This window comes from Falco rusticolus, chromosome 2 (genome assembly GCF_015220075.1).
Source record: "Falco rusticolus isolate bFalRus1 chromosome 2, bFalRus1.pri, whole genome shotgun sequence".
Lineage (NCBI taxonomy): Eukaryota > Metazoa > Chordata > Aves > Falconiformes > Falconidae > Falco > Falco rusticolus.
In genome coordinates this window covers 75,743,022-75,770,081 of record NC_051188.1, presented here as the reverse complement: position 1 = coordinate 75,770,081, position 27,060 = coordinate 75,743,022, and the positions used below count along the sequence as shown (strand labels likewise).

The 27,060-nt window shown below is 47.2% G+C and overlaps 1 protein-coding gene across 4 annotated transcripts; it reads left to right on the top strand.

Moving 5' to 3' along the window:
• Window positions 1–7,936: 7,936 nt before the first annotated feature.
• On the top strand, window positions 7,937–26,332 carry KCNE1 (potassium voltage-gated channel subfamily E regulatory subunit 1). 4 transcript variants are annotated; one of them, XM_037378476.1, is made up of 3 exons: window positions 16,885–17,123; window positions 18,385–18,607; window positions 23,855–26,332. In XM_037378476.1, exon 3 carries the CDS (start codon window positions 23,907–23,909, stop codon window positions 24,285–24,287), a length of 381 nt encoding a protein of 126 aa, XP_037234373.1. In that variant the 5' UTR covers window positions 16,885–17,123; window positions 18,385–18,607; window positions 23,855–23,906; the 3' UTR covers window positions 24,288–26,332. The 4 variants fall into 4 exon arrangements, with proteins under 4 accessions (XP_037234377.1, XP_037234373.1, XP_037234375.1 ...); XM_037378480.1 differs by lacking the exons at window positions 16,885–17,123; window positions 18,385–18,607 and adding an exon at window positions 7,937–8,034; XM_037378478.1 differs by lacking the exon at window positions 18,385–18,607.
• The last annotated feature ends 728 nt before the right edge of the window (window positions 26,333–27,060 follow it).

The window sequence follows — 27,060 nt, the reverse complement described above, 5'->3', positions numbered from 1 at the left end:
ACAGCCCTGGTGTGTGGCTTGGCTCCGAGCTCCCCGGTGTGGAGGAACCTTTCAAAGCCTATGTAAGAGAACCCTTTAAAAATTAAGTCCTACAGGAGATCAGTTTCTTATACCCTAGAGCAGATGAGAATTGATCTAAATTCTCAGAAGTTGTCACTTCTGTAGGCTGGGCTGTGTGAGGCGGTGGTGAGTGGTAAGAGCGATGGTGTAGGCAGCAGATGCCAGCATGCTGTTCCTTTCCTCGGCAGTAGATGCCTTCATCGGCCAGCTGAGTCATGCAGAATTGTTTGTACATCTAAATAGGTGCTGCGGCTGGCAGAAAAGGAGATGCACCGATGAGATGCGTTTGCTCTGTTAGCCACGGGGTAACTTGTTATAGCTGGAGGACATGCCAGTGGAGCTGTCACCTATTGCCTAGGATGAGTGGGAAGTGAGAAGGGTTGCCATTTTGCGACCATTAGTCAACCTGAACAGCAGCACAGTCCCCAGTCATCATAAAAACAAGTGCTTCCTCAGCCGACGTTGCAAAATCACCGAGCCTGGATCTGGAAACGGCAGACTTCTGCTGATGACACCACAGCTTGGCTGGCTATGAGGCTGCTTGCTATCTGCAGATGCTAGCTATTTTGCTTCCAAACTTGATTACACACTGCCAGATGGCGCAGCTAATTCTGCACCAGCTCCACAAACAAAGTCCACAAAGAAGCTTCAGATGGAAACCACATGGAGAGCTCATAGTGCAGGTAATCTTGCCATCTGGCCAGGTACATGGGACTTCCATGAAAAGGTGATAAGTCAGATGCAGGAGAGATGCTTGCTAGTGCCTCTAATGATGGCAAAGGAATAAAGAGACCAGAAAGTTGATGTGGAGCTTGGAAGCAAAATGAGGGAGGGAAATGCACACAAGAATTGTCTGGCCTTCCTGGAACACTTCTACCATTTTCTGGATTTTTTTGGAACACCAAAAAAATCCAGCTGTAGAATGAGTAGTCCATTGGAAAGCAAGTTTCCTTTGTCCTGCTGCTTGTAGAACAATTGGCTTAAACATATCTTATGGATAAAAATGGTATTTTTTAGTGATGAAGCTTTTAAAGTGCTTTCAAAGCATTTGGTAGAAATGTAGGATGACTTCTTGATGCATGTACAAGGTCTGTTCACAGATGTCTGAATTCTTTTCAAGCTCTGTGTCCCAGTCTGTCCAACATGGCATTAATATTTCCAGGGTATTACCAGAGGCCCATAAACACATCAGAAAACTGACTGCGTTAAAACACCTGAGTTCACCTACTGTTGAATCACACCCCAACAGCAGTTTGGTGACACAATAAGCTAAATTTTCATTTGAGTGAAGCCCAAACCTGCAAGTGTGTGAGCAGCCAGCCTTTTGTGATCATTTCCTTTATCAGCAAACCAGACACCCATGTTGTGTGTCTTAGAATGGGCGTCAAAGCTCTACGTGGTGCAGCAGATGAATCCGCAAGCAGAAACAGCTGCTCTCAAATTTTCTTTTTCCATTATCTCCTAAGCAAGCACATAACTTTCCCCCTGGGGAGGAGAGTCTGTATACTTTGCCAGGCCCCTGGCATGTTCAGATTCCCTAGCTAGCACTTTTAACCCACCAGGCATTAAGCTCTTACAACTAGAAGCCGTGCTCACAGCTGCTGACAAAAGTTTTCTGGCAGTGGAAGCTGAATGGACTGCTGAAAGCCTCCTTAATTGTAACTTGCAGATTTGGAGCTGCAAAGTGCTACTCCCCGACCTTCCCACCAGTGCAATCCAATGCTATGACTATTAAAAATGGAATTAAAAAGTTGTTTGGATAATTTCATCTAAAGGCTTTTCCAGCTAGGGAAACTCTATTTCCTTTGTTTCTTAACACTTCAAAGGGTCAGGGCTAGAGCCACAGGATTTAGCCCCACCTTCTTAACTTCAGCTGTGATGTCCTGACTGCCAGGTGAAAGAGTGTACTGAGAGCATCTTAATGGGAATTGCCTCATATCTTTGTTTCATTTTTTCTTCTCTCTATAATTAGTAGGTACAGAAAATGGAGCAGAAGAGATGTTTCTGTGCATGTGCAACCACAGAAATGGTGATAGACGCATGCTTGGGTCCTTGTGTTCCAAATCAACATATTTCCATGGGTTTAACCTCAGTTAACAGCGTATTATCAAACAAACTGAAATGCCAGGGGATTTTGCTTCGAAGACAGAACAGAAGGCTTTTGTGTTCGGTTTGTTCTGGGTGGAGTTGAGGAGGGAAACACTCTTTCCCCTTTTTAGCTGAAAAAACCCCAATTATTTGCATTGGCCTTGCTCTGAATGCAGCTTGCTTTGCCAGCCAGTTGCTGTTTGGGCATGTAGGTAAATTCTGAGCCACCTTGAAAGAAAATGTAGCTTTGGTTTGACACATCTGACCGGCATTAGCTGCTGGAAAGCTGGCCCAACAGACACAGACTTGGTGTGTACTCTACGAAGAATGGTGCGGGGTGTCAGCCTGCAAGCTGCCTCGTGCCAGAGGCTGGTTGGTGGGTGTGCGAGGCGCTTGCTGAGGGAGGTGTAGGTTCATGGAATGGTTTGGGTTGAAAGAGACCTTAAAGGTCATCTAGTTCCAACCCCCCTGCCATGGGCATGCCTTGTAGCAGGTGGCATAAGCACACAGCTCAGGGTTTTTTGTGTGGGTGGGGGGTGTGTGTGCGGGAAATTTGTATCTTGCAGACTACTGTATTGGTTTGTACAAGCATGGTGTAAAAGGCCCTTGCTGTCATTTGGAGGTACTTAAGCGCCTAGTGTCCTGCCTTGTTGAAAGGTTCCCCTTGTACAAAGAGAGCAAAAAGATCATCTCTGTTCAGGAAGTTTGGTCATGCCATGTTTCCTTGCTTGACAGTTGCTTTTGCCTTGTGGTGACCTTTATTTTGGTGGGAGTCATGCCTACTGGCAGCAAGGTAGCTCTCACTGAGCCCATGCTGAATGCAGCAGCTCAGAAAGAAAATCCACTTAAACACTCACTCGTTAAATGTATCTTCACAATCTGTAAAACCTGATGATAGTCATGCAGCAAAAAGGAAACTTTTAAACAGGAGGACTAAGCCATGTGAAAATGCTCAGGCAGAATTGCAGCAGCTCTTGGGACCGTGTTGCCTCAGTGCTGGGACCAACGTACACTGGCTCGACCCAGCCTGGAGTGGGAGATGTGACAGGATGGGGTTCTCACCATCACCAGCCATCTCAGATGTGGAGAGCTTATTGCAAAGAGAGTATCTGCAGTCCCCTCAGTGTGTGGTTGGTCTTGGCTTTAATATCATTCCCCTTAGCAGGTGACCTAGGACCCATATATTCCTTCCAGATATCCAGTGCTTCAGTTTTAAAAACAAAGCCTGCAGAAAGCTGCTGACCTCAGAAGTAGGCTAAAATACGAATTTTGTACTACTGCGATGTCCAAATAGTGATTTGTGTTGCTACCTGACGTGGCATGTCATTTCTTCTGTTTAGTTGTAAGGGCTTTTTCAGCTGGTTGGTTTTTTGGGGGGTCATGTATTTTCCTACACGTGTCAATGTTTGCAAGGCCATTTGACATTGATCTTAGTTAAAACAAAACAAAAACCCCAAAACAAAACACCACAAAACCCCCGCAACCAACGTAAAAAACAACTTCATGGAAATGCAAAAATAACAAAAACTCCATTTGACCGAACGTAGGGAAAGTCATGCTCATCAGGTTTTCCCCTTCTGGTTATGGATGCTCCTCTTGTTAGTGAAGATGCTTCTGTGAGTTACTGCAGTGCTGTCTGGTGCTGCCTGGGAGCAGCGATAGCGAAAGCAGTGGTACAGGGATCTCCAGATCCATGGGGCTCCCCTGAGCATCAGGGACTGAAAGACCTAGCAGTGCCTCCCCCCCCTTCCCATCTCAAGCCCTGCATATGCTGGAGAGGAGATGGAGGTAGAACAGGTTTCCCACGCCATGAATCTGCCCTTCAAAACTGTCAGGGTCCCCTGCCTTGCAGAGATGAAACCACCTCTGCTGAAACCTGCCTGTGCTGCTGCTGCTGCAGGAAGGGGGGAGGTCTGGGCAGCCCTTGCTCACCAGGGGCTTATTTTGTGGAGGGGAGGGACTCTCATGCATGAGCGGAGTGTCTGGTAGGGCATCAGGTGATGGGGTGCAAAGGATGAGGAACATCGCTGGTTTTGTTGGCTGGGTGTTGGGGGAGGAGCTGTGGTGCTGCATTTGCAGGGCACCCAGCCAAAGAGGTCGTCGGTCCCACTGGAGGGTTTGGATGTTGCAGCTTTAATTAAAAAGGAAAGCGTTGATATCTTGGTTATTTTTCCATGTGCCAGATAGGTACTTGCTCTGTCATTGTTACTGGAGGAACTGGGTCAATTTGAATTATTTCTTGTTACTTTTAAGCAATTTTGGTGTCCTGGTTTATTCACTAGTGTGATGCAGCTGCATTTAGATCATGAACACCTATTGATGATATAATTGTCCATATTACTTTTTGGATGAGATTCAAAAGGAAACAAACCATGGAAACATTTTTCTGTGGAAACATAAGTGGTTAATTTTGAACTTGAGATGAAGTGACAAAATGAACTGAGGTGTGATAGAGTAGGCAAAACTATTGTTTTCATGCTACTGCTTTGTCCTAGAAAGCAGTACTTTAAGGTACACTTTTCTATTTTACTTTTTTCAAGAGGTTGTCTCATCTCCAAAAATTAAATCAAGGCTGTCAGCATGTTTAATTAATTTGCCATCAGAAGCATTATTACGTTTTGTGCAGCACAAGAAACCCTAAAGATATTAAAGATCAACTTTGCTAAAGCAGAGCTGGGTGGAAAAGGCTTTACAAACAGCAGCCTCTAAGCAAAGTAATTCGGGTATTCATCCACCTCCCAGCTGTTACCAAGACAAGCCCCTCGTCATTCCTGATGCCACAGCGTGGGAACGTGGTTAAGGACAGAAAGGCAAGGGGCAATGCACAGCAAAGACCTGATTTCTCCTTCTCTGCAATGCTGGGTGAGACCTGCTGCTTCTGGTGCTAGAGGGGCAAGGATAATCCCAAGGCCACCTGCCTCTGGTCGCACAACAGAGATGGTACTAAGACTCTGAGTGGTGGCTGAGCTGGTGAGAGGTGCCTGCAGCCAGAATGGGAAGTGGGGTGGCCACCCCACGATGCACGGCCTTGGGGGCAGCCTCATCTGTCCCGTGCATCAGGGCGTGCATGGTGCTTCCCAAAGACTCACCACAGGGCATCTCAAACCATTTCATTTTTTCTCTTCAATGTACCACGGAGGAAAACCACCCAGAGAAGCCCAGCTGCTGTTGGGGTGGTGTAGGATGGGGACAGGCAGCTGGGTACTCACCTGCAATGCTCTGCAATACTCAAACCAAATGCTTTTGGTTCATGTGAAATACCCCAGCCTAAGGTGCTCAAACTGAGTAGTTTCCGGTGGTCCTCGCTGTCTAGAGCATTCCCGTGATGCTCGCAGGTAGCGAATCTCTGGCAGTTAAAACTCACAAATAGACAAGAATCCCACTTTTTAAAAAAGCATTTGGGTTAAAAGGTGATGCTGTGCGGAGCTTTTTGACATGAGTGTAGCTTTGTCATAACACCGGGAAAAACATCCCCTTGGTGAGATCTGCTGGAAACTATTTGGATGGTAAATGTGTTGTATTAATATAGTTTGAGTAACGGATGGCGTTTGGAAACGAAACTTTCCAAACAGAAGGAATAACGTACTATATCTGGTGCAAGAGTTGAATGACAGGAATTCACATTTTCCATTTCCTAGTGTGGAACAAACAAAGTAGGCTTAAAATTAGTAAATCTGTTAGTCATTGCATTATGAACAGCATGGTCTAGTAATGCCACTGCTTGGGGAAAATGTTTGTTATAACTATATACAGTTTTTTAAATGAAATGAACCTGCTGTTTGGCACATGTATCTCACCTTAGTAAGACGGAGCATTTGGCATCTTGCACTTGAGCATCTTTGTGACAGAGGATTTGGGCTTGGACGACCAACAGGAGTCAACAACAAGGAATCCCTGGATTTTGCTGCATTGGGGTGTGTCTGCAAAAGACATTGCAGGCTGAGCCCAGGACGGCACATTGCTGCCTGGGATGGCTGGCCAGGAAGCTAACAGGGCTCAAACGTATTGATGAAGATGGTGCTTCTGCAATGATGACTTTTTCAAAACTCACAGATTTTGTAACAGTTTAGGTTTTCAATGAAAGAACTGCTCTCATAGTAAGTTTGGGTCTTCCCAAATGTTTTTGTCTGGGTCTGAAACTCTATTATTAGCTATCAGCTTTTCATTTATTGGCAACCCGTTTTCTGAGGACATTTGCTTTTCAGTAATGAGAAGGCATAGGTTCAGCCAGGAATTTTTAAAAGCAGGAAAATAGAGTAGTTTTTTCAAGTATCTCCGTAATGAAATCCAACCCTTCTACAAACACTGCAATTAAGGTCACCTCACCATTTGCTTGAGGTGGTGTTATCACTGAGCTGCAACTGAGTGTGCCTTACTGCACGCAACAAGCAAAGCACAGGCAATAGAGGTTGCTTTTTCAGCCTAAACAGAACCAGTGTGGGCTTCAGTCTTGCTTGTTGACCGAGAAAGAATGGAAATTATAAGTTTAGCAATAGTCCCTTATTTAAAGCAAGAAGAATGCATGGCAGCCTGGTTTAAGGAGGGGCGGTTTCACTCTGTGTCTAGCTTATTGTTTTGAGTGGGAGGGAATTTGAAAACCTGGGAAGGCTTGTTTGCCTAGGAGGAAAAGAAAGGCCTAAAGTAATGAAAATATGCAGTCTGTGGAGAAAATGTCTCTGTGTGCATACTTAAGACATGTTTGTATAAATATACATATAAAAAGAAAACCAGGCAAAGAGGAGGAGTACAGAGTGAGGGGCCTGAGCAAGTGGTGGCCCTGGTGAGCCGGGCTGGTGAGCACGGTGGGAAGCCCACCAGGGGTGGCACCCAGCCCGCTGATCCACAGCATCCATGCTTGGCCGGCGGGTGATGTGGAGGTGCAACGTTTCTGTTCCCTGTACACATGTTTTTGACTTAGGTTTACTTTTCATACAGGGGGAAATTTTATAGATGGTGAAAGCAGGACAAAGCTTTTATTGTCCAACAGTTCCCCTCTTCAGAGATGGTAGCACAAGAAGATTCTTGCTTTCTTGCTGGTCTAGGAGCTGATGGTGTAGAATAAAAATGTTTCATGGTTCTGAGAAAGCCGCCAGGTTATGTGGGTGTGCCTTTCACGATCACAACTGTCAGACAGTCTTCTGAACTTCAGAGAGTTGGTTCTTTCTCCCGAGCTTTCTGCTGAACTTGCACAACTGATAAATCTCTGTCTCCCTTTCTTTCTTTCATGTCTACACACACAAAAAAATAGGACAGCCCTGAGGGGCTGGGTTTTCAGGGTGGCAGTATAGATACTGTGAATCATCAAGGCATTTATTTCAGTGGACTAGTACGAAACTTTTGGGCTATGCTTCAGCATTACTCTCCCCATCACTGCCTTTGACTACTAGCCATGTGAGTTGTTAACTGATATATTCTCCAGCTCTGTCTTTTTCAGTAGCCTTGGGCTCATGTCTCCAAATGACTGACAATAAAAGTTTGACTGGAGTGCTGACAACCTATCTACCACAATTAATCTCTTCCAGCATGCATCTGAGGTTCGCTTTTAGCAATGTCATTAGGTGGAGCTACAGCCTCTGGCGCTTCTGGGAGGTTCTGTCTCTGTCATTCATTAAATGCACTGAAGACAGATGATAACTTCAAAATTAATTAATTATTATCATCATTGCCTCTAATTACATCACACCTAAACTCTCTGAGAGGTTTTCTAGGTAATCAAGAGATGAGGTCTCTGCCACAAGGAAGTTGCAGTTAACACACGATGCTGATGGAGATAAGGAAGAGAAGGACTTGCCTTGAAGAACAGAGCAGTCCAGCAGCAGACCCTCTGTGTTAAGCTTTATTTTGCTGCTCTCCTCCTCACCTCAGTGTTGCAGGCCCTGCTCTGAGGTAAGGATTTAAGTGCTGATTAATTGAGTTTGCATAGCCTCAGCCCACAGCAAGGCTAGTTAAGCCTCATGTGTGCAGGCAGGCTGCTTCCCCCCAGGCCAGCATGTTCAGCTCCTAACCCCCCCACATTGCTGTCTGCAACTGAGCAGTCTGCCGGGAACTTGGGGCATTAACTGCAGGTAGGTGTTAAGTAAAGATCTGATTTTATTTGAAAGGAAGGAGAATTAATTAGTGATTTTTGGTAAACTTGGATTTCTTGTCCACTAGTTGAGCAGGCACTGGCTGCTCAAGCCTCTGCAGCATGTATTTCTCCTCCAGACCAGAGGACAAGCTGGGTAGCAGCCATGTTAGTATAGCTGATGGTGCTCAGGTGCTGTAGGGATGGACACGGTGTGAGATGCTGTACGGGATGGATCTGAGCTCAGAAACAGCTGCAATAGGAGTAGAAAAGTCTGTGGTCACGGTCTTCTCATTTTCAGTGCATTTACAGTCCAGAGGTACTGCGTGATACTGAACGAATGGGCTCAGCACCACAGCAAAGTAGGAGTTTCCAACCAGAATCATACTAATTCAATGCTACCTCTGTTTTGTTTTCTATGCATATTTTTGGTTAAGAAAAATGCCTTGGGTTTTTTTTAATGTGTTCTTACTTCATGTAGGTCACTATTGTCTCTAATTTCAGCGAGACATAAAGATTTGTCTAACAACATGTGGTGCGGTACAAGGAGCACCTGCTGTGGCTGCTGGTAGCTGAGAGGCTGTGCCAAAGGCTGCCTACATTGACGCTAGCTTCTCACAGGTTCTGCCTGAACGGGTGCTCTGGCCACCTAAGATATTGGGTTAAATGGAATTGACAAGTTATGGCTGTTTGCATGTCGGAGCTGGTCAAGGTTTCCTGGAACAAATGCAACACGGCTTGTACCTTTGCTTCAAGGCATTTCAGGTGGTGAGCGCAGTGTCTGATATTAGCGTCCTCTGAGTCAGCCCACACCCTTTCGCTTTTTCTTCTGTGAAATGTGCGTGAAAGCCAAGACGAACGTGACAGAAAATGCTGGCTCCAGGTGGAGTAAAACCACTCTTAAGTTGACTTTTCTGTACTTTCTGTTCCTAAGCTGCAGGATTTAACTTCCTTCTGCTTGGTTGTGATCAGAGAAGAATGTTCATCTGTGTGTACTAACCTCACGTACTAACCAAGGGTTGATCCTGCCCTTCAGTTTATAAGGCTACAAAGAAGTTGTTACACAGCCTGAGCAGTGGTCCTGTGGCCCACTTCACAGGACTTTATTCACACTTCACTCAGGGCCCTGTGGGATGACTTCTTTTGAAGAAAATACGGGTGATGTGGCTCACACTTACTTTGGGTGCCTGGTTTAGTTTACAAATACAGAAAGCTTTTCCTGCTTAACCCACAGAAGGATTGAGCAGCAGGCAGTTTTGTTGCTCACCTCTTCCACATCGCAGGGATGAGGAACCCAGAGCTGTGGTGTGAGAGGTACCAACAGGCTGTGGGGTGCCAGGGTGGCCAGAGGGTCAGGCTGTGCCCGGCACTCACTCGAGGCAGAGGAGGGCAGGACAGATGCTGAAGAGCAGGTGCTACACCTTTTTGTTGTGCAGAGCCTTGTTGGGATGTTGGCAGCCAGGTTTTGTGCTGGCTGAGCTGTCGGGGTGGGGTGATGAAGAGACCTGCTCCACTGCCTTGTCCTTGCCAGGCTGATCATCTGGTTCCTCTGCTGCTGCTCGGAAAGGTATTTTGGGAACGACTGCAAAAGCTCTGGCTGCACCCTCGAGGTGATACACAAGGTCTGACTTTCCTTACACTGAACTGGGAGAAAATTTACTCATGCAAATGTGGTGAAACCCATGCAAAATTGGGGTAAGGAGAGGATGAGATGCTCAGGACAGTGCAAATCCATGCCAGTGTGTCAGTGAAGGCTGCAGGGGCATAGCTACACATCCAGAGAAAGTGCATCCCAGGGGTCGTCCTGGCCCTCTTGCTCTGTCATGGGTCAGTGGACCAGAAACACAGAGGATCTCAAAAGTTTCTGAAGGGTGGCAATTTGCTCGCACTGCTTGCGCCTGGTGTTTGCTCAAGGGGAAAAACAGCACACCAGGAAGATACGTGAGGCTGCTTCTGGAGTAAAGCTTATCTGTGCCTCACACTGTTAAACATGCAGCTTCCTTAGAAGAAGAAAAGAGGAAAAAAAATCAGGAATAGTGCTAGCTCTGAAAGACTTCCTTGACAACACAGGCAAAGTTGGACCTCATGTGATGTGCAGGCACAGGAAGCTGTGGGTTGCATGGGCGAGAGTGTGATCATATAGCTTTTGTTATTTTAGCTAAATTAATGGAAAGGTATTCTTCACTTTTGTTTCTCAGGATACAAGGTTTTCCTCCCTGCATGATCTGGGTCTTTTCCTGAATAGGTGCATTTTTGAGAATGTCCTTCCTAGCACAGAGAGGACCCTTGTTTTCCAACCTTACCTAGCAATTTAGCAAAAATTCCTGGGAGATTACAGTGGGCATTTGGTCAGCTTCCTCTTTCTGCACCATTAGGGGATCTTTGATCTTTCTTTCTTCTGGCAGTGCTGCCATTGAAATCTGTTTGTTAGCATAAAGCATCTCTGCTTCTCAGTGTATTGGGAGATCTGCTGATAAAAATGTGGGTATAAAATGTTCTCTGAAGTGGTTGGATTCAGTGGAGGAAAAGCCAAAGGTTCAATGTTATTTTTGCTTAAGCAACATACTGCCAAAGGATAACAATGCAAACCTGTTAAGTTTTCAATACTTTAAACATTGGGAGGATGAATGAACCTCTAACAGTGTGGTGATGCTGTGGTGGTTTCCAAAAGCCCTTCCTGCCCAATGCCATGGTTCTTTGTGCGTCACTGCCAGTACAAACCCTTTGCTGCCCACACAGGTTTGGTGGATGGGGGTGGGGGGGTGTGTTGTTTTTTTTTTTAAGATTCTATCATGTAATGGCTGTAGGCTTTTCAATACTGGGGATCTTGTTTGATTAGGTGGGCTTTGTGAGTATAACCCTTGAATTTTGCCACCTGCCTGAGTCGGGATTGTGGTTTATCAGGCCCACATTTCCCCCTGCAAGGGGAGGGGATGGGACCTGGGCACTGTGGAGGGACAGGGTAGTGAGGAGGGGCATCGTTTGGGAACCCACCACTCAACCAGGGGTGCTGCCCTGCTGTAGGGAGAGGGGACACCAACCAGTGACCGCTTTCCTGCTGCACAGATGTGCTGTGTCCTTTTCGGTGCTAAGATTGGGTTGTGATGGGCATGGAACAATATCTGACAGCCTCTGACTTACTGCTGCAGCAGAGGCTGCATGGTGAATTGCAGATATAACCTTATATCTAAGCAGGGAACAGGGTTTTTTTTGGGTTTTCCATATTATTTTGTCCTTATGTGGTTGGGTGGAACACGTGACAATGAATCCTGCTCACTTATATGCTCTCATTTTTTACTTAGTACCTCCTGAAACTTGAATCTCTGTGTGTGCTATATTTGGAAAAATGCCATTTTGATTTCTCAATGGAATATGACATGTATTTCAACTTCTGTGTACTGCAAAGGAGGAAAAAGTTTACAATATTTTCCACTCACTAATTAGTGTTAGCATGACCCTGACATCAAAGTATGGAGGGGTCTGTGTTGCTTTTCCATTGCATTGTTTTCGTAGGTTCTTTTCTTATAGTGTTTTATTTTTATGAATATATAGCTTTTGTAATTCCACTTGGTTTAAGTGAGATCTTCAGACAGCATCTTTAAATTCTCCCCCAAAATACGTCTGAAGTGCTATTTTAGCTGTACTTTGCTCAAGATAATTGTTTATTTCAAAAGATGCATATAACCCCACCTTTCTGTAATCCTTGACAGGACACAAGTACCTAACCCCTTAGACAACCCGGGAAAAAAGTGTGCAGAGACTCTGAAGCAGAGGGCTCCTTCTGGCTGTGCACAAGCAATGCAGACCTCCACAGTGCTCACCCTGCACACCAGTAGAGGAAAACGGGGCCTTCTAGTGTGCTTAACCAAAATGGTGATCCAAGTGAGCACCGCTGGCTCCTGCAGAGCCTTGGAGGTGGCCAACCCTGGCCAGGGGCTTCCCGAGGAGATCTGCTGCTGAGCGCACTGGCGTGAGCCAGGAGTTGTGCTCCTGGGGAGAATATGTCTGAGATTCTCACCTTCCCCCTCTTACCTAAATCTCGGAGATGTGGCCAGCCCAACAGTACTGCAGGAGCTGATAAACATGGCTTGCTCTCAGGAGGCGTAGTCTGGAGTGGATGTGAATTTGTAGTTAATGGTATAGCCTTCCCACAACACCTGGTGAACAGTCAGAATAAACTGCAGCACTGGTCACTGCTAAACTGAATTTCCCGTCTGGCCATTAAAGCAACGAGTGCTGGCTGATTGGAGATGACTCATCTGAATCATCATCATAACAATATAACACTCCAGCCTTTGTGCTTCTGCCGGCATCCATGAATTACCCTTCAGTAAGGGAGCTGCATTTAACCTTGTTTTGGGGGTCGGAAGCATCTCCATCCAGCATTTCTTCCAAACGCTGCAGGTGTCAGCACATTTTTAATTTAACATTGTGGGGGTTTTCAGTCTAAATTGTGTTTCAATGGCAGGCTGCAAACCGCAAGCCAGTTTTCCCAGCTGGTGTAAATCCACACAGCTCTGTTTACTTTGCTGCAGCTCTGCCAACTTGTGCCAGCTGCATCTCTGACCTGTGGCATCACTCCTGCTGCTGCAGCCAAGCAAACCTTTATTTTGTGGCTGCATAATAGCAGAGGTTGTGCAAATGTGGGGGAGCAGGTGGTCCATGTCCTTGCTTTTAGGAGCTGGGTGTGCTTGCATTAGTGCTGGGATATCAGCAAGTGAATTAGTGTTATCCTCTTGGCCAGGTTTGCTGAATGTAATGGGCAATTCTGAAGTGCTTTTATTTTTGACTGTCTGACTCAAGCTTCATTTGCAGAAAGCCAGTGCTGTAGTTTTCCTGAAAGCCCATCCTTTTTAAGGTGACTTGGATAACCAGCAGTTCAAAGTCGCTTCTACAGCATTTGGGCTGAATCAGACATCACATCCCAAAGGGGCCAGCCAAGACCTTTAGCAACATAACTGTTTGGTGGGAAGACATTCTTGGGATGGGGGATGGAGCTGGAGTCAAAGCCCCAGTCTTCCTCCCGTCCCCTTGGCTTGGCCTTAAAGAAGCAGAGGCAAGTAGGCAGCCACAGCTTGGTGCCTGCCATAAGGTTACCAGCTCAGGTCACTGTGGGACCAGAGGAGACCAAAGGCACCTTCTGAGTTACTTCTCTCCCCCTGGGCTGCCCTGAGCAGCCCTTTTGTTTCATGCTTGAGACCCCAGCAAAACTCTGCAAGTAAAGGTTTTCATAACTTTCTGGTGATCTCCCCTGATCTTGAGGGATTAGCATGACATGTATGGGAAAGTGCCAAAGATCATGATCTGGGCAGAAACACGTTAAACTTCATCTATTTATGTGCAAAACTCACAGCAGTAACCTTTCCGAGAAAAAGCAGCAATTCATTGAAAGACTAAACTATATTCTCTACTCCCCATACCTACTTCAGTATTTCTTTCCTCAAAAAACCCCCCAGTAAAACCAATTTTAAAAACAAAAGACCTCTCCACACCTCTACCAGGAATATGGTTTCAAGAGATCTGCAAGCTCCTATGCTTGTGAAATGTCCCTTATCACCTTCCAGAGAAAACCTGCGTTTGTTTTCTGAGGGATCCCGTCACTCTACATGTCGTCACTGTGCTGAAGAAAATGAAACCTTCAGCTACTGACAGATACGGGAGGGCAAAAAAACCTTCTTGCCTGGAGTCATTTATCCAGTGCTGAACCTAGCCTTTGTATATTGCTATATAAAAACAATAATCTCCCTGTCAGATGCACTCTCAGGTCCCACCAAAGTCAAACAGAAGTTACATGGGCACTTCTAGAAGAATGAATCCGCTCTTGCCCAACGAAGACATAATCTTCCTCTCAGCTGCAGCGGGGCCGTGCTGGTGTGATGGCAGGGGAAGTGAGGTCTCACACAGACACTGAGATCTTTTAAAAATCATCTTTGCTCTGGCTTACCCAGGCACACGGCTTACCCCCTCTGCAGCTGCATCAGCTGGAGCAGTTTCACCAGAGGTCACCCCAGCACTCAGTGGTGCAAGGACGCCACAGAGCAAGGGAAAGCAGGGGTTAGTCACTGTATTACATTTTTCTTCCCCATCAGAAGATGCTAGCCAGTGGGATCCTGTTCATAGATCTCTTGCTGATTTTTAGGAATGTGACTGTGAATACCTGTGATATAACAGGAACAAAGCAAGAGGCACAATGGTGTTTCTAGAAGGTCTAAGGGACACCCTGCAGAAGGGTCATTCCCTGCTAGGTGCCCATCCTACCATTTGGGATGGTAGGTTGACACCCCACCCTTTGCCTGCCCAGGTGGTGGCAGGGGGCTCGTCACCCACCAGCTGCTCCTCCCTGTGATGTGCTCCAGCCTTCCCCAGGGAAAATTGTTTTCTTGTTTCAGCGTGGGTTTGCTGATGCTGCCCCAGCGTGGGTTTATGTGATGTTTCTCAAGTGCCCTCTGTGGCCTGTCATCCTCTGTGCCAGTGGAGAGCCCTGCCTTTTGGGGAGGGGACAAGACATGGGGCTGCTGCCACTAAGCCTTGGCTCAAGGTGCCTTCCTTGGGTGCCAGTGCCCAGCTTGCCAGTACCAGCCCTCCCCACGCCTGCCCCTCTACCAAAGGAAGGATGTAGCCACCAGTTCCACACCAAAGCGATGCTCTTCTTCCCCACCATGTTCCTGGGTATTCAGCCATGGGAAGGAAGAGGAAGGCTGAGCCAGGAAGCGATATGATCTAATTTTGTCCCATATTCACCCTATGAGGAAGAAGCAGGGCCTGACTGCTCCCTCTCTGCTGTCACTGACCACGCATGCTCTCCTCCCATCGTCGTCGTCCTCCTCCTCCTCCTCTCTCATCCCCTTTTAGACCCTCTCCAGGTTTGAGAGGCACTTTTCAGCATGCTCAAGCTGCCCCAATGTGGTGCGAGCCTTTGCTGCCCTAACCCTATTATTGATCCTTCTGCATTGCTGTAGGTTTTAATCGTTTTTTTTAATCGAGCAGTGCAGTTTTCCTAAGTAGCCACAGCCCATTCTTACCACAGCATCCTTTCCTGGTAATGCTCATGTTCGGTTAAACTCTTGGGACATCCTTCTGCAATTTGGATGAGATCATGCACCCAGGCACACAATTTCTTTTTATTCAAGTGTTTTGGTGTCTGTACTCAGCTTCAGGCTGGTGCCTCCTGGGGAAGGGAAACACCTTCCTCTGTGCTGAGGGAGCAGCCCCACTCTGCCACTGACTCCTTCTCTGAACTTGGGCCATCACTTCAACTTCTCCGTCTTCCTTGGCCCTACAAGCACCATGCCTTGTGGCGGGCGTTGAAATGCAACTAAAAAATCTCAAAGAAGGATGCTCTGTGGGTGCTAGGGCGTGCATGAAAGCAAGAAGTACCAGATCTGGCTCAAGGCTTCCTAGAACCAAACTGAAACTTAATTTTGCTGCCCTGGAGGAAAGAAACTGAGCATGCAGGAGCTGGACCAGAAGCAAACTGGATTTTGAAGCTGCTGGTGCTGCCCACCCCCTCCTCTAGTGCAGTCTGCTGTTGTAGGTATCTCTGCCTACAGCCAGCCTGGGAAATTATCCTGTCTGGTTAACAGCCTGCTCCCTCATTTGGATGCAGCAATGTCATGGGCAATGAAAAAATGGGCTACATCTCCCACTCCATTGAAAATACAGAATAAAAATCCTGAAAGTGGGCATGTAAGAAAATATCAAGATGCTGTTGTCATCCATTCATTTCAATGCCTCAATCACTGTCTAAATTCTCTCCGGCAGCTGTCCTAGCAACAGCACCAGTAAAGCCAACGAGGGGCCATCCTGTCCCAACTTGCAGCGGGCTGTTGACAGTCTTGGGGCAGGGAACTGCTGGGGGCCACACAACACACTGGTGCAGATCTGCCACAGACCCCAGGATGCTGAGGGCATGCTATCCCACATCACTGGCATCCTCTGAATGAGTTTAAATGCAGCTTCCTTGCAAAGCTAATAAATTAATTTTATAAGTTCCAGGTGGGCTTTAACGAACCCTCCCTTTGGCTAACTGGTGACATTTTTTTTCCTAATGAAAAATAGGTTTTCAGGTTAGTTTTGTGGGTTTTGTTGTTTTGGCTTTTTTTTTTTTTTCCCTTTTTACGTGATGGATAGGAGTTAGCCAGTGCCACCTGTAGCGAGCTGTTTGTGTTGGGTTCAAGGGACAGCCCTGGAAATGGCTCACCCCTTCTTTCTCAAACTCCAAAGACTGTAATGACACTGGAAGATGGGACCTTATCTTACGTCATCACAGCTCCTAATCCCAAGGGGTTCTGCTGGCATTATTGCTGTTTCTACAAATGTGTCCATATATGCCTACTTGCACAGCTTTGGTCCCTCGTCTAGACGCAAGGACGCGTGGGGCATGGTGTGTTTGTGTGTGTGAGCTTGCAGGGCAGTGGGGAGGGAAGTGCCAGGGTGCAAGGGCAGCTCACGTGGGGTCAGGACAGCAGGACTGGTGATGCCTCGACACCCCAGCATCCTCCTCCTGCCCCCCCTGGGCTGCCCTGCTAGCACCCTGCCGTGCTGGGGCCCGTGGCACCCACAGGTGCCAGCATGGGAGCTGCCCCCGTGCCCCCTCAGCACCTCCCACCTGTGTGCCCAGGGCTGGACCCGGCACCTGCAGCGGGAGGCCGGCTGACGGCACCCACGCCACGGGCTCCTGCCCTCCCCCAGCCCGGTGACTCTGGGTGTTTTCCTGTTTGGCTCCTACCTTTTGCACTGATCCTGGGGACTGGGGACAGTGACAGCTCAGCTGCTGTCCCTGCAGGAACCAGCCTCTGCCCACTTACACCCCAGAGATATTACCCTGGGGGCTTTCCAGGGCTCACATCTTCCTAATTCTCTCTCCCCAGGAGGGGCTGGAGCCCTGCACCCAGACGTGCTTTGCTGCCAGGTCTGTACCCACACTCGGCACAGAGGGGCTGGGGGTGAGAGTGGAGGGTAGCAGGGAATTGTGAGGCTGCAATATCCACGGAGCTGCCGAGCCACAGAGCTGAACTGATGGAGGAACAGGGGGAGCTGGGGCTCTGCCTGCCGGGTTTATGTGCTGTTAAAGATGTGCCAGTGTTTGCCTGCTCTTTTGGGCTGAGTATGAGACCAAGGAAGCTGCATCTGGGAGGATAAACTTGGTTGCGGATTGTTTGGGGGGCACTGCTGGATTTTCCACTTCAAAGTAGTATGATACATATACCGTGCATGTAAGAGGACTAAATTTCAGTCTTGTCATCTGATAAAACTGATGCTTTTGGGCAGAAATGAGTGTGCCTCACTGCATGAGAGTTGCTTTTTAAAGTGGCACAAGGACCTGAAGTGGCTCAGGTGGGTAAGAATGGATAGCCCTAAGACTGGTTGGGAGAGGCTACAGGTTTTCTAGAGAAAGGTGGTGACTGTGGAAGGTGTGTGCATCTTGCCTATAACTTCAAATTTATCCATACATCCCTGCTTGCTTCTGGGCTGCGCTGTTGTCCAACCTCTGACAGGATCACAGAGTCCTGGTTGCTGTGCTGTTCCAAAAGTTCCAGGAGCTGGAAGGAGGAAACGGATCTACCTTGTGCAATGCTCTGGCTTCCAGAAAGTTGTCTGACCTATTCATCCCTGTAACAAACAGCCAGGGAAATGAGCCAGGGAAGTCAGCAGATTCATTGCTTTATGGTGGTGGAGAAGCACATTGTTGGCAGAAAATGTGGGGAGGTGGGCAATGTGCTGTGCTCACTTTTGCTACTAGCGTAGCACAGGCTTTTTTGTGTGTCATCAGTTCACGAGAAGTGGCTAGAGTACTGTATATTCTGAAGGTATGTATTCCTCTAGGCTCCCTTGGTTTCTGGTGCTTGGTTACTGATGCTTCTGGCAGCAATGTGAGAGAGAGATTATTGGAGATGTTTGCTTAGTATAAATTAGAATATAGGTCCTTTGATTTGTGAGAGCTGGGAAAATTGTGTTAGGAGATGAGCATCTGTTATTTAACATCCACCCCCATTTACATGATAAATATCACATTTTAACCTCAGCAGCGAAGAAAAGTATAGCTAACCAAAGCAAATCAGTTTGATCACCTAGTGGTTGAGGAAAAATTCCCATTGAGCTCCAAAGATGAGTATCACACCCGTAGGTACATTACATGACAGAAAATTTCCTCTTTTCTTTTTAAACCCCAGCAGTCGACTGGGACCCAACAACATCTTGCAGTGTGTGCTTCACTGAAGATCAGCTGTTGGAAATAAACCCAACTCAGGGGCAGAAAGGACCGTGCTGGAGTTGGTGGCTCCAGCTAGGTTGGTTGCATTCCACTGACAGCAGCATCCAGGCTCACGGAGGAGCCCCCAGCCTGCTTTTGAGCAACAGACCCCTTCTGCATTGCCTTTGTTGGGAACCAGCCAGGTATAAGTCACTTCTGATATTTATAATGTAGACAGCAGTTTTATTAAATGCCAGATGCTTTGCAGCTGCAAATTGCTCTATTTGAACTCAAATGTCAATTTACAACTCTGTAGTGATATCCCCGTCATGGTCCTACTCCCTAGCAGCAGTTGGTGCGGCTGCCTCAGCACCCGGACACACAGAGATGCTCTCCAGCAGCACAGCTTGGCTTCTCTTCAGACCCAACCAGGGTCAGATTCCGCATCGCACAGGCAGTGTCATGGAGTTGCATTTTGCAGTTCTAGCTCTAGTTCAAGAGATGAGGATTACGAGTAGGGCTCTCATATCATGGTCATACTGGAGAGACACGGCCTCAGCCATGCTCAGGGATGGTTTCTGAGATGGCAGATAGACACAATGTGCATGGAGCCCATCCACACCACTTGACCGTGCATCTCCATCCTCCACCAGTCCCACAGTATGTCCTGCCTTATAGGTCCAGGAGTAACTGGGTCTTCCCTGAGCTTGGCCATCACAGCCCTCCATCACATGTCCTTTTTTAAACCAAGGGACCTTAGTGGCTTAAAGCTTTCTTCCCTGATTCCCTGTTAACTGTTAAAATACAATCATAACATTCTTTTCCTTCAGAAGGTGGCTCTCAGGGTTGGTGCTGTGCCAGTTTTCCTTCCACCCCAAGAGACAACATACTACCATGAACAAAGTGGCTGCCAGAGGTTATTTTTCACTTTCCTTCTAGAGACCTGTTTTCCATCTGTAGGTCTCCCTTCCCTCAGCTGTGCCCCACAGCTCTTGCCCAAGCCACAGAGATTTGGCGGAGCAGCAAGTACTCCTATGGGGGGGTGGGGTTGAGCAGCGTGAGCACACTCTGGTGTGCTTAGGAATAAGCAGAGTAGGACTCATTCTTCTCCATGCAGGGGCCTTTGGGGAAAGGGGTGGTGGGTTTTGGTTTTTTTCCCCACCGGTTGAGTGTCACTATTGCAAGGAGCAGCTCACCTGTGTAAATACTCCCTAAGGAAACTTTTACATAGAGCAATGTCCAGGTTAAAGGCATCCCAAGCAATGACAGCCAGCTGACAGAGAAAATAAAGCACTGACTAGAATCCTTGGATCTTCACTGAAGTTAGATCAAATGCATGTTTTTACACCTGCTGAGAACCTGTTCCTGTATAAGCAATGTTTTAAAATGCTTTGGAAGGGGTGGTTAAGCTGCCTTCAGATGCTTTTCCTCTCTTCACTGACTGTAGAAACTGTAGGCCATACCTATCTGACCACACAGAAACACTTATGGTGAAGATCTGTCTCCTGGAGTCCTGCTTTTGTCTGTTCCTCAACTCCAGAAACCTGCCTGTGGCATCTTGCTTGCCATCCTAAACCCATGCTGTCCATGAAAATATCGCTCAAAGGAGGTCCCTCTCCACCTCCCATGAGATTCCCATGGCACAAGAGAGAGCAAATGACAGATGACAGTGAGGAAAGGGTCAGTGAGTGAGGGCCGCCTCCAGTGGTGCTGCTCAGCACCATGGCCCACGGCCAATGGAGCAGTGGTTCAGGTCATCATTGACACTTGACATAAGATGAGTTTGGGCGATGGCAGCAGTACACCTGCACTGCTGGGAAACCCATGTGCTGGAAGGCAACTTGCACTGAGCCCATTGCTTTTGCATTGGAGATCTGTCACTTGTACTTAGTGTAATGGACGGAGAAGCAGCAATGCATCTGAGAGCTGGATGTGGCCCAGGCTGCTGACCACATTAGGGAATTCCCTCTGAATCACTGGCCAAGGAAAAAGTTGCTGAACTATTCAGTTTTGCCCCAGGTAATTTTTAACATGGGACATTCACTGCTGAGTGCTTGCTCCTCCCAGGAGAGGTAGGAGAGGTCACCTCCTGGCGTGCTCTGAAACCTCCTGTGGGACAGTGTAGGATGGGGACCATCATCCCAGGTGAGTTCCCAGCTTATCAGGTTGTAGCTTGGGTAAACCAGGATGTTGATTTTGGGCTGGGCATGATTTTACTAGAGGTCCTCAGGCGAGCCCCGCGAGGGGGACTGATGGTAATTGTCAGCCCATCAGCAGTTGTCTGGGGAGGTAGTGGGGAGCAGAAAGCTACTGTGGTTATGGTCAAAACAGAGAGCTTTTGGGATAGTGAGATGTGACTATCTGTCATGGAGTATGCCAATGACACAGGTGGCTCTTCCCAGTCCCGTGCACTCCAGCTCTAAACTGGTCCCAGTATGTGTAGAGGAATGAAGGCAGTGGGTTGATTAGCATTGATAACATGCAGCTGTGGCCTTGTGTCAGCGGCAGTGGGTTGATTGACATGGATGATGTGCAGCTGTATCTCATTCCTGCTAAGTGGTTAAATAGCACTGAGGATTGTGGGAGAGGGTGTTGGATGGAGGAGCAGTGTGGTCTGGTCTCTGGAGGGAGGAGCTACAGCACAGACAGTAGAATCTGACCAACGGTAAGGTATTGTTGCAGCAAGTATGAAATGGCACAGGGCTTGTGCAGTGGTGGGTGAGGTCTTTGGGCTAGTTGAGATCTCGGGAGGAGACTTCCTGGGGAACAGGAGTGTGCCCATTCCCTCCCTTAATTTCTCCTGTTATTGCTGTCTGATGTGGTTACGGAGATGGGGCTGCTGAGCTCCCTGCCGGCTTCCAGCCCAGCCGCTGTGCAAGCAGCCCAGAAGCGGGCAATACTTTGCAACCCTCCAAAACATTTCAAAAGACTACAGGGAGGTAGCTGAGGCTGTCCATCCTCAAAATATCAATTCATCAGCATCTGAAGTGTCTTCAGTGCTACTGATAATTATTAGAAAAAATGATTGCCTGTCTTTCTGGGAAAAGTTGAGAGATCCAGTGAAATTCTTCTTTGTTTTGGCTTAAAGTTATTGCAAGGACTTGTTTGCAGTTTTACACTTTACAGTGTCGACATGTTCTACATGCTTAGGAGGAGTAATCTCAGATAAAGGTTTACACTTCTTTTTCTCTTCCTTCCCTTTTTAAAGGATCTGAAAACAGCTGTGAAATGTGAATAGATTTTAAGTATTAAGCCCAAGCTGCCAAGATGTTGTTTCCTGTAGCTTTGACTCATGCAACTGAAGAAATACATTGGATCAGAATATTGTTTTGTACTGGCGATATTTGTCTCACTCTGCCACCCCCAGGCTCGGCTCTATTAAAAGCCCAAATACCGAGGCACGCTTTCAGGCATGCTCATTTTTTTCCCACTGGCCGGGCACCTCATCGCAGGAACTGCCTGCTTGGAGCAGGGAGAGTCGGAGACCATAGGAGCCTGACCTGGGCTCCCGGTGGTCACACACCTGCCAGGGGAAGCAGTCTGATGTCATCTGGTGTGGGCTGGTGTCACTCAGGTCCCCCAGGGTTGTGTGGTGAGGAGAACAGGGCTTTCTCCCCAGAATTTATCATTCTGGGCTGAGGGTCTGACTTTCAGTGAGACATTGTCCATGTCTCCATGACTGCCCAGCTGGGAGGTCTAGCAAAAGGGTTCAGACTAAAATTGTGTGACTGCTTGATCATATTCATGTCTACGTTAACTGTGTGTTTCATTCAGCTGCCAACAGCACCTGCTAGCACAGAACACACCAGGTAAACAACTGCTCTTCATACAAGGGATGGCAGGGCATAAGATCAGTGTATCTCTCTCACTCCCTCTGTCTTGACGTCTCCTTCTACAGCATTTATGCCATACCAAGGTGCAGACCGTTCAAAGAAGCCTCCAGATGCATCTCATTTACTGCAGTGTCATTACCAGCGGCTGGAGGCTGTGTGCACAGCTAAACTCCCTCCCATGCAGAGGTCCTGCACAGCATCTATGCATCATTAACATTGCCCTCACGGAGGGGTGTAATTGCTGCCTAGGCTTTTCAGTGGCTTTCTGCCCAAGGGTTCATTTAATTCTTGATGTATTATAAATGTTTATAATACAGTACCTCTTAAAAAAAAAAAAAAAAAACAACAAACAACAAAAGGTAAGTATGCTGGAGAGGCTTTTGCTAACGTGCTGGCCTGGTCTCACAGATTTAAAACTGTAGAAAGCACTGACAGCCATCTTACATGATCAGAAGATTGCTGTCACAGAAGTCACCTTGAATAACAGTACCTCATTCAGATGTGCTGAGGGCAAAACCAGAGGGAGGCTGTTGTCTTAATTTTCTAGAGGCATTTAAATTAGACACTGCAGTGAGATTGTCAGTCATGTTACCAGGCTGCTGAGGCTTTGGGACTGCAGTGCTGATAGCATTGTTCTTGTTAACTGATTTACAGCTGACATTGGAAAGCAGAAAAGGACCCTTCATCTTCTTGTATAAGATTGTCACTGCACAGTGCCGTGGCTAGGGGGCTTTGGGTGTCCAGGTGCTTCTTGGTGTTACCATCTCCTGCCCTGTTCCTGACTTGCAGTGATGCTAGTGGAAGTCCTCCTAATCAGATGATAAACCACCGGTTGCATAATTATTTAGTCTGGAGGGGAAAGTGATGGACTGTCTGGGGAAGGACTGGTAGCCTATAGGAGGGAGGATGGAGGGAGATACTTTTCCTTTCCACTGCTGGGTAGGCAGCTACTGTATAGTCCCTCTGCACCCACTCCCTGGGCAAATGCCCACTGGGAAGTTGCATTAAATTTGTGTGGGATAAATTTCTGTCAGAGGTTTGGTTGCTCGGTTTTGCATGGTGTATATCGCTGAAGGCAGCAGAAGAAAGGCAAGACTCTAATGGGGTGCACAGGAGAAGCTTGGAGCTTGCTGCAGGTACTGAGCGATTTCTACTCACTGAACAGAAGTTTTGCTTCCAAATTCAATCCTTAACCTGAACGTAGAGGAGAGAGGACTGACAAAAGCAATGATGACAATCTTCAAAGCCAGAAGCAGCTGCTGCAGGGTGGGAGTGAGGCACTTCTCATGCTTGTGGGGGCTCAGGGGAGAATCATGGGCTTAAAATAGCACGGGAGGCCTGGGTGAGCTATCTGGGTGCGTGGCCAACAGCTGGGGCAGCTGCGCACTGCGACAGACCATCTGTGGAGACTGAGGAGGTTTTCTAAGGCGAGTGTTTATGGGGGATGGACCCAGCCTAGCTAGACCGTCTTGGAAACAGGAGACGAAGAGGTCCCTCCAGCCACCCTGCCTTTGCACCAGCCCCGAGGCAGCTTTCTCACTGGGCAACCAGTAAAGGGAGATGGTGGGAATTGTGCCTTTATCTGATGGCATGCCCCTTATTTTTATTATTTTCTAGCTAAACTATAATTAAAGAAGAAAAGTGTGAAGGACAAGTGTGGAAAAACAAGATGTTGGTGCGGTCTAATGACACAGCCCTGAATTCACTCCTCTCCAAGCTGCTTCAGGACTGCCTGGAGCAGATGAATAGCTCAGCACCTGCCCAGGTCAGAAGTGCCAGCAGCAGCCTGGAAATCATCTACGTGCTCCTGATGATTGGCCTATTCGGCTTCTTCACCGTGGGAGTCATGCTGACCAACATCCGCGCCAGGAGGCTGGAGGACTCCCGCGACCCCTACACCACCTACATTGCCTCAGACATTTGGCACAAGAAGGACAGGCAGTATTTTCAAGCCAAGCTCATAGAAAATTACAAGCTGTGCTGTGTCTTTGAAAACCAGCTGGCTGTGGAGCAGCCAAGCATGCAGATTCCTGAGGCAAAGTCTTCCTAGCAAAACAGGAGAAAGGATTGGACGTTGCACAGGGACAACCCAACCGATACCTGGTATGAACCAGGCCAGCTTCTTGCCTGCCTGCAGAGCTGCAGGCAGCGGCCTCAGTCAGGCTGAATAACTGTGAACTGCTGGTGAAGCTGATGGGTCTGTGATGGCCCTGGTGCTGCAAAAGTGTCTGGTCACCAGTACCTTGTTGTAGTCACTGTAGGGCTGAAGACAGAGGGAGTATTATGGACTCATCAGCTTCACTAGCAAAAAACCCAAATGTCAGCATTGCCACTGTGAACACTTGCAGTAGTCAATGTAATTAAAACCAAATTGGATCAAACGCAAGCTACAGAGGTGTTAACTGCCAAGTATGGTTTAGACAATCATTTTCAAGTAAGACCAGTTTCTTCTGTGAAAAAGTAGCTGAAATATTTCACTTTCATTTTTGTCCACCATAGAATGATCATTTTATAAATCTTGCAAGGTTGTGGATGCCTACTTTTTTCAGAATCACATACCTCTTTGGGATAAAATTTTAGAAAAATATTCCCATTTTTGAAAACCATTTCTGTGGGAAAATGCATACTTTGGAGGGAAATTTTTTAGTGACTGTCCTTAATTCCTTAGCAGGTCCCCCAAACTGGACCTCTCTGCTGAGCTGCAGGAGCACGGTGGCAGCCGAACTCTGCTTCTGCGGCAGCAGCTATCATCTGCCTCTGTTAAAAGGGAGAAATACGGCTCCCCTGGACATTGTGTTACTCAAAATAGCAGCCTCGCCAGCTTGAAGACTGTTTTCTTGTTTGGGATCAAAGAAGCAATGGTCTGGGTAGGAAGGGATTTTTATTTCTGCTCTGCAGATACACATCCCATTTTTAGCTTCTGGAGAGGAAAGAGAAGTGGGAAAGGCTTGAAAGAAAGTCGTGCAGAGCAGCCACTTCAAAGGCGAGGGCAGATAGCTACCCAAGTATTTGGACAGGCACATGATACCAGTCACAGCATATCCCTTTTCCATGCATAGGTACTTCTTTAGCACTGCACTTTCATTTAAGTAATATTCCAGCTATGTTTGTGCTCCCAGAATACTTAGGACAATTAAAAATGCAGGGTATTTTTAAAGATATTTATAAGGTGCTTACCACTAAGCTGAGGACAAGATGCATGTTTTCAGTGTCTTGAACAGCTTGGAGAATCTCCATCAGCTTAATTATCCCAGTCACTTTTTCCTCTAGAGGAATGTAAACCAAAGCCAAGCTTTGGAAAAATGTTGACTTCTCAGCTTGGGCACTGCTCTTTTGGGATCACACCATGCAATCCGTTTATTACTTGCATTTCCCTTCCCCTGTGAGGGTGCAAATGTTCTTGCTTGCTGGCTCTCCAGAGGCAGGCCTGTGCAGCATTGCTGACAATGTTTAAACTTGCATCAAAAATGCCCCTTAATTACATTAAAACCTTTGAACATTAAGCCTCTCAAAAGGGGCTCCCTCCTGCAGCTCTCTCTCCACCCCAAGTGTTTTCAGGTATTTTGGGTCTAGGCATTTGTTGGCCACCTCATTTTAATAGATCCTGTGTAGATATTTGCAATAAATTTACTTTTATTTTATTGCTATTTGTTGTTTGTCAGCATGAGTTGGCTTCCGCTTTATTTTTTTTTTCCAGATCTGCCATTTTATTTAAAAAAGAGGGGAACCACTGTGCCTTAGTCATAATGCTCTTCGGTGCTACCAGACTACAAATCACCTTTCTCTGGCAGTTGTAGGCTCCCACTGTAGGCTTTCACATTACCTCTCTTGCAGTCCTCTTTTTTTACCCCTATTTTTTCACTTGTACAAAGCAACAAAATATGAACTACAAACTGCACTTGTGGTCTGTCCTGGTTTTGGCTGGGATAGAGTTAATTTTCTTAGTAGCTGGTGCAGTGCTCTTTCAGATTTAGTATGAGAGTAATGTTGGAAACACACAATGTTTTAGTTGTTGCTAAGTAGTGCTTATTCTAAATGAAGAACTTTTCAAGTTTCCCATGCTCTGCCGGTGAGGAGGTGCACAAGAAGCTGGGGGGGGGGACACTGCCAGGATGGCTGACCCGAACTAGCCAAAGGGATGTTCCATACCATAGAAGAGGCTCAGTATATAAACTGAGGGGGAGTTGGCCAGGAAGCACCAGTCACTGCCTGGGGTCTTGCTGGGCATCAATCAGCAGGTGGTGAGCAACTGTACTGGGCATCACTTGTGGTTTTTTTCCCTTGAATTTTATTCCTCTCTCTCTTTTCATTACAATTGTTTTTATCATTATTATTACATTTGACTTTATTTCAGTTATTAAGCTGTTCTTATCTCAACTCATGGGTTTTACCTTTTCCTGATTCTCCTCCCCATCCCACCGCGGGGCAGGGGGGAGTGGGTGAGCGAGTGGCTGTGTGGTGCTTGGTTGCCAGTTGGGGTTGAACCACAACATGGCCTCAGATATTTTTTTTTTCTCCTAACCTGTTTCACAAGCTCACAGAAAGAGTGCTAATACTATCTGACAGGCACCCACTCACCCGTCCCTTTTCTACACCCTATTAACCAGGACCAGGCCTGGGTGCTGGGATATCTCTCAGTACACCTAGATCTGGAGAAATACCAAAATGTCAGGAACAAATTCCTCACCTCAAGTAAACTCCCAGGGTTTGCAATACCCGGGGCAAGCTTGGCTCTGGCGTTCAGTGCAGTGATCCTGGCTGCAGCCTTTGGGCATGCGTGGTGCACAGCTTTCCACTGTAGCCCCAGCAGCACCTGTCCCTGG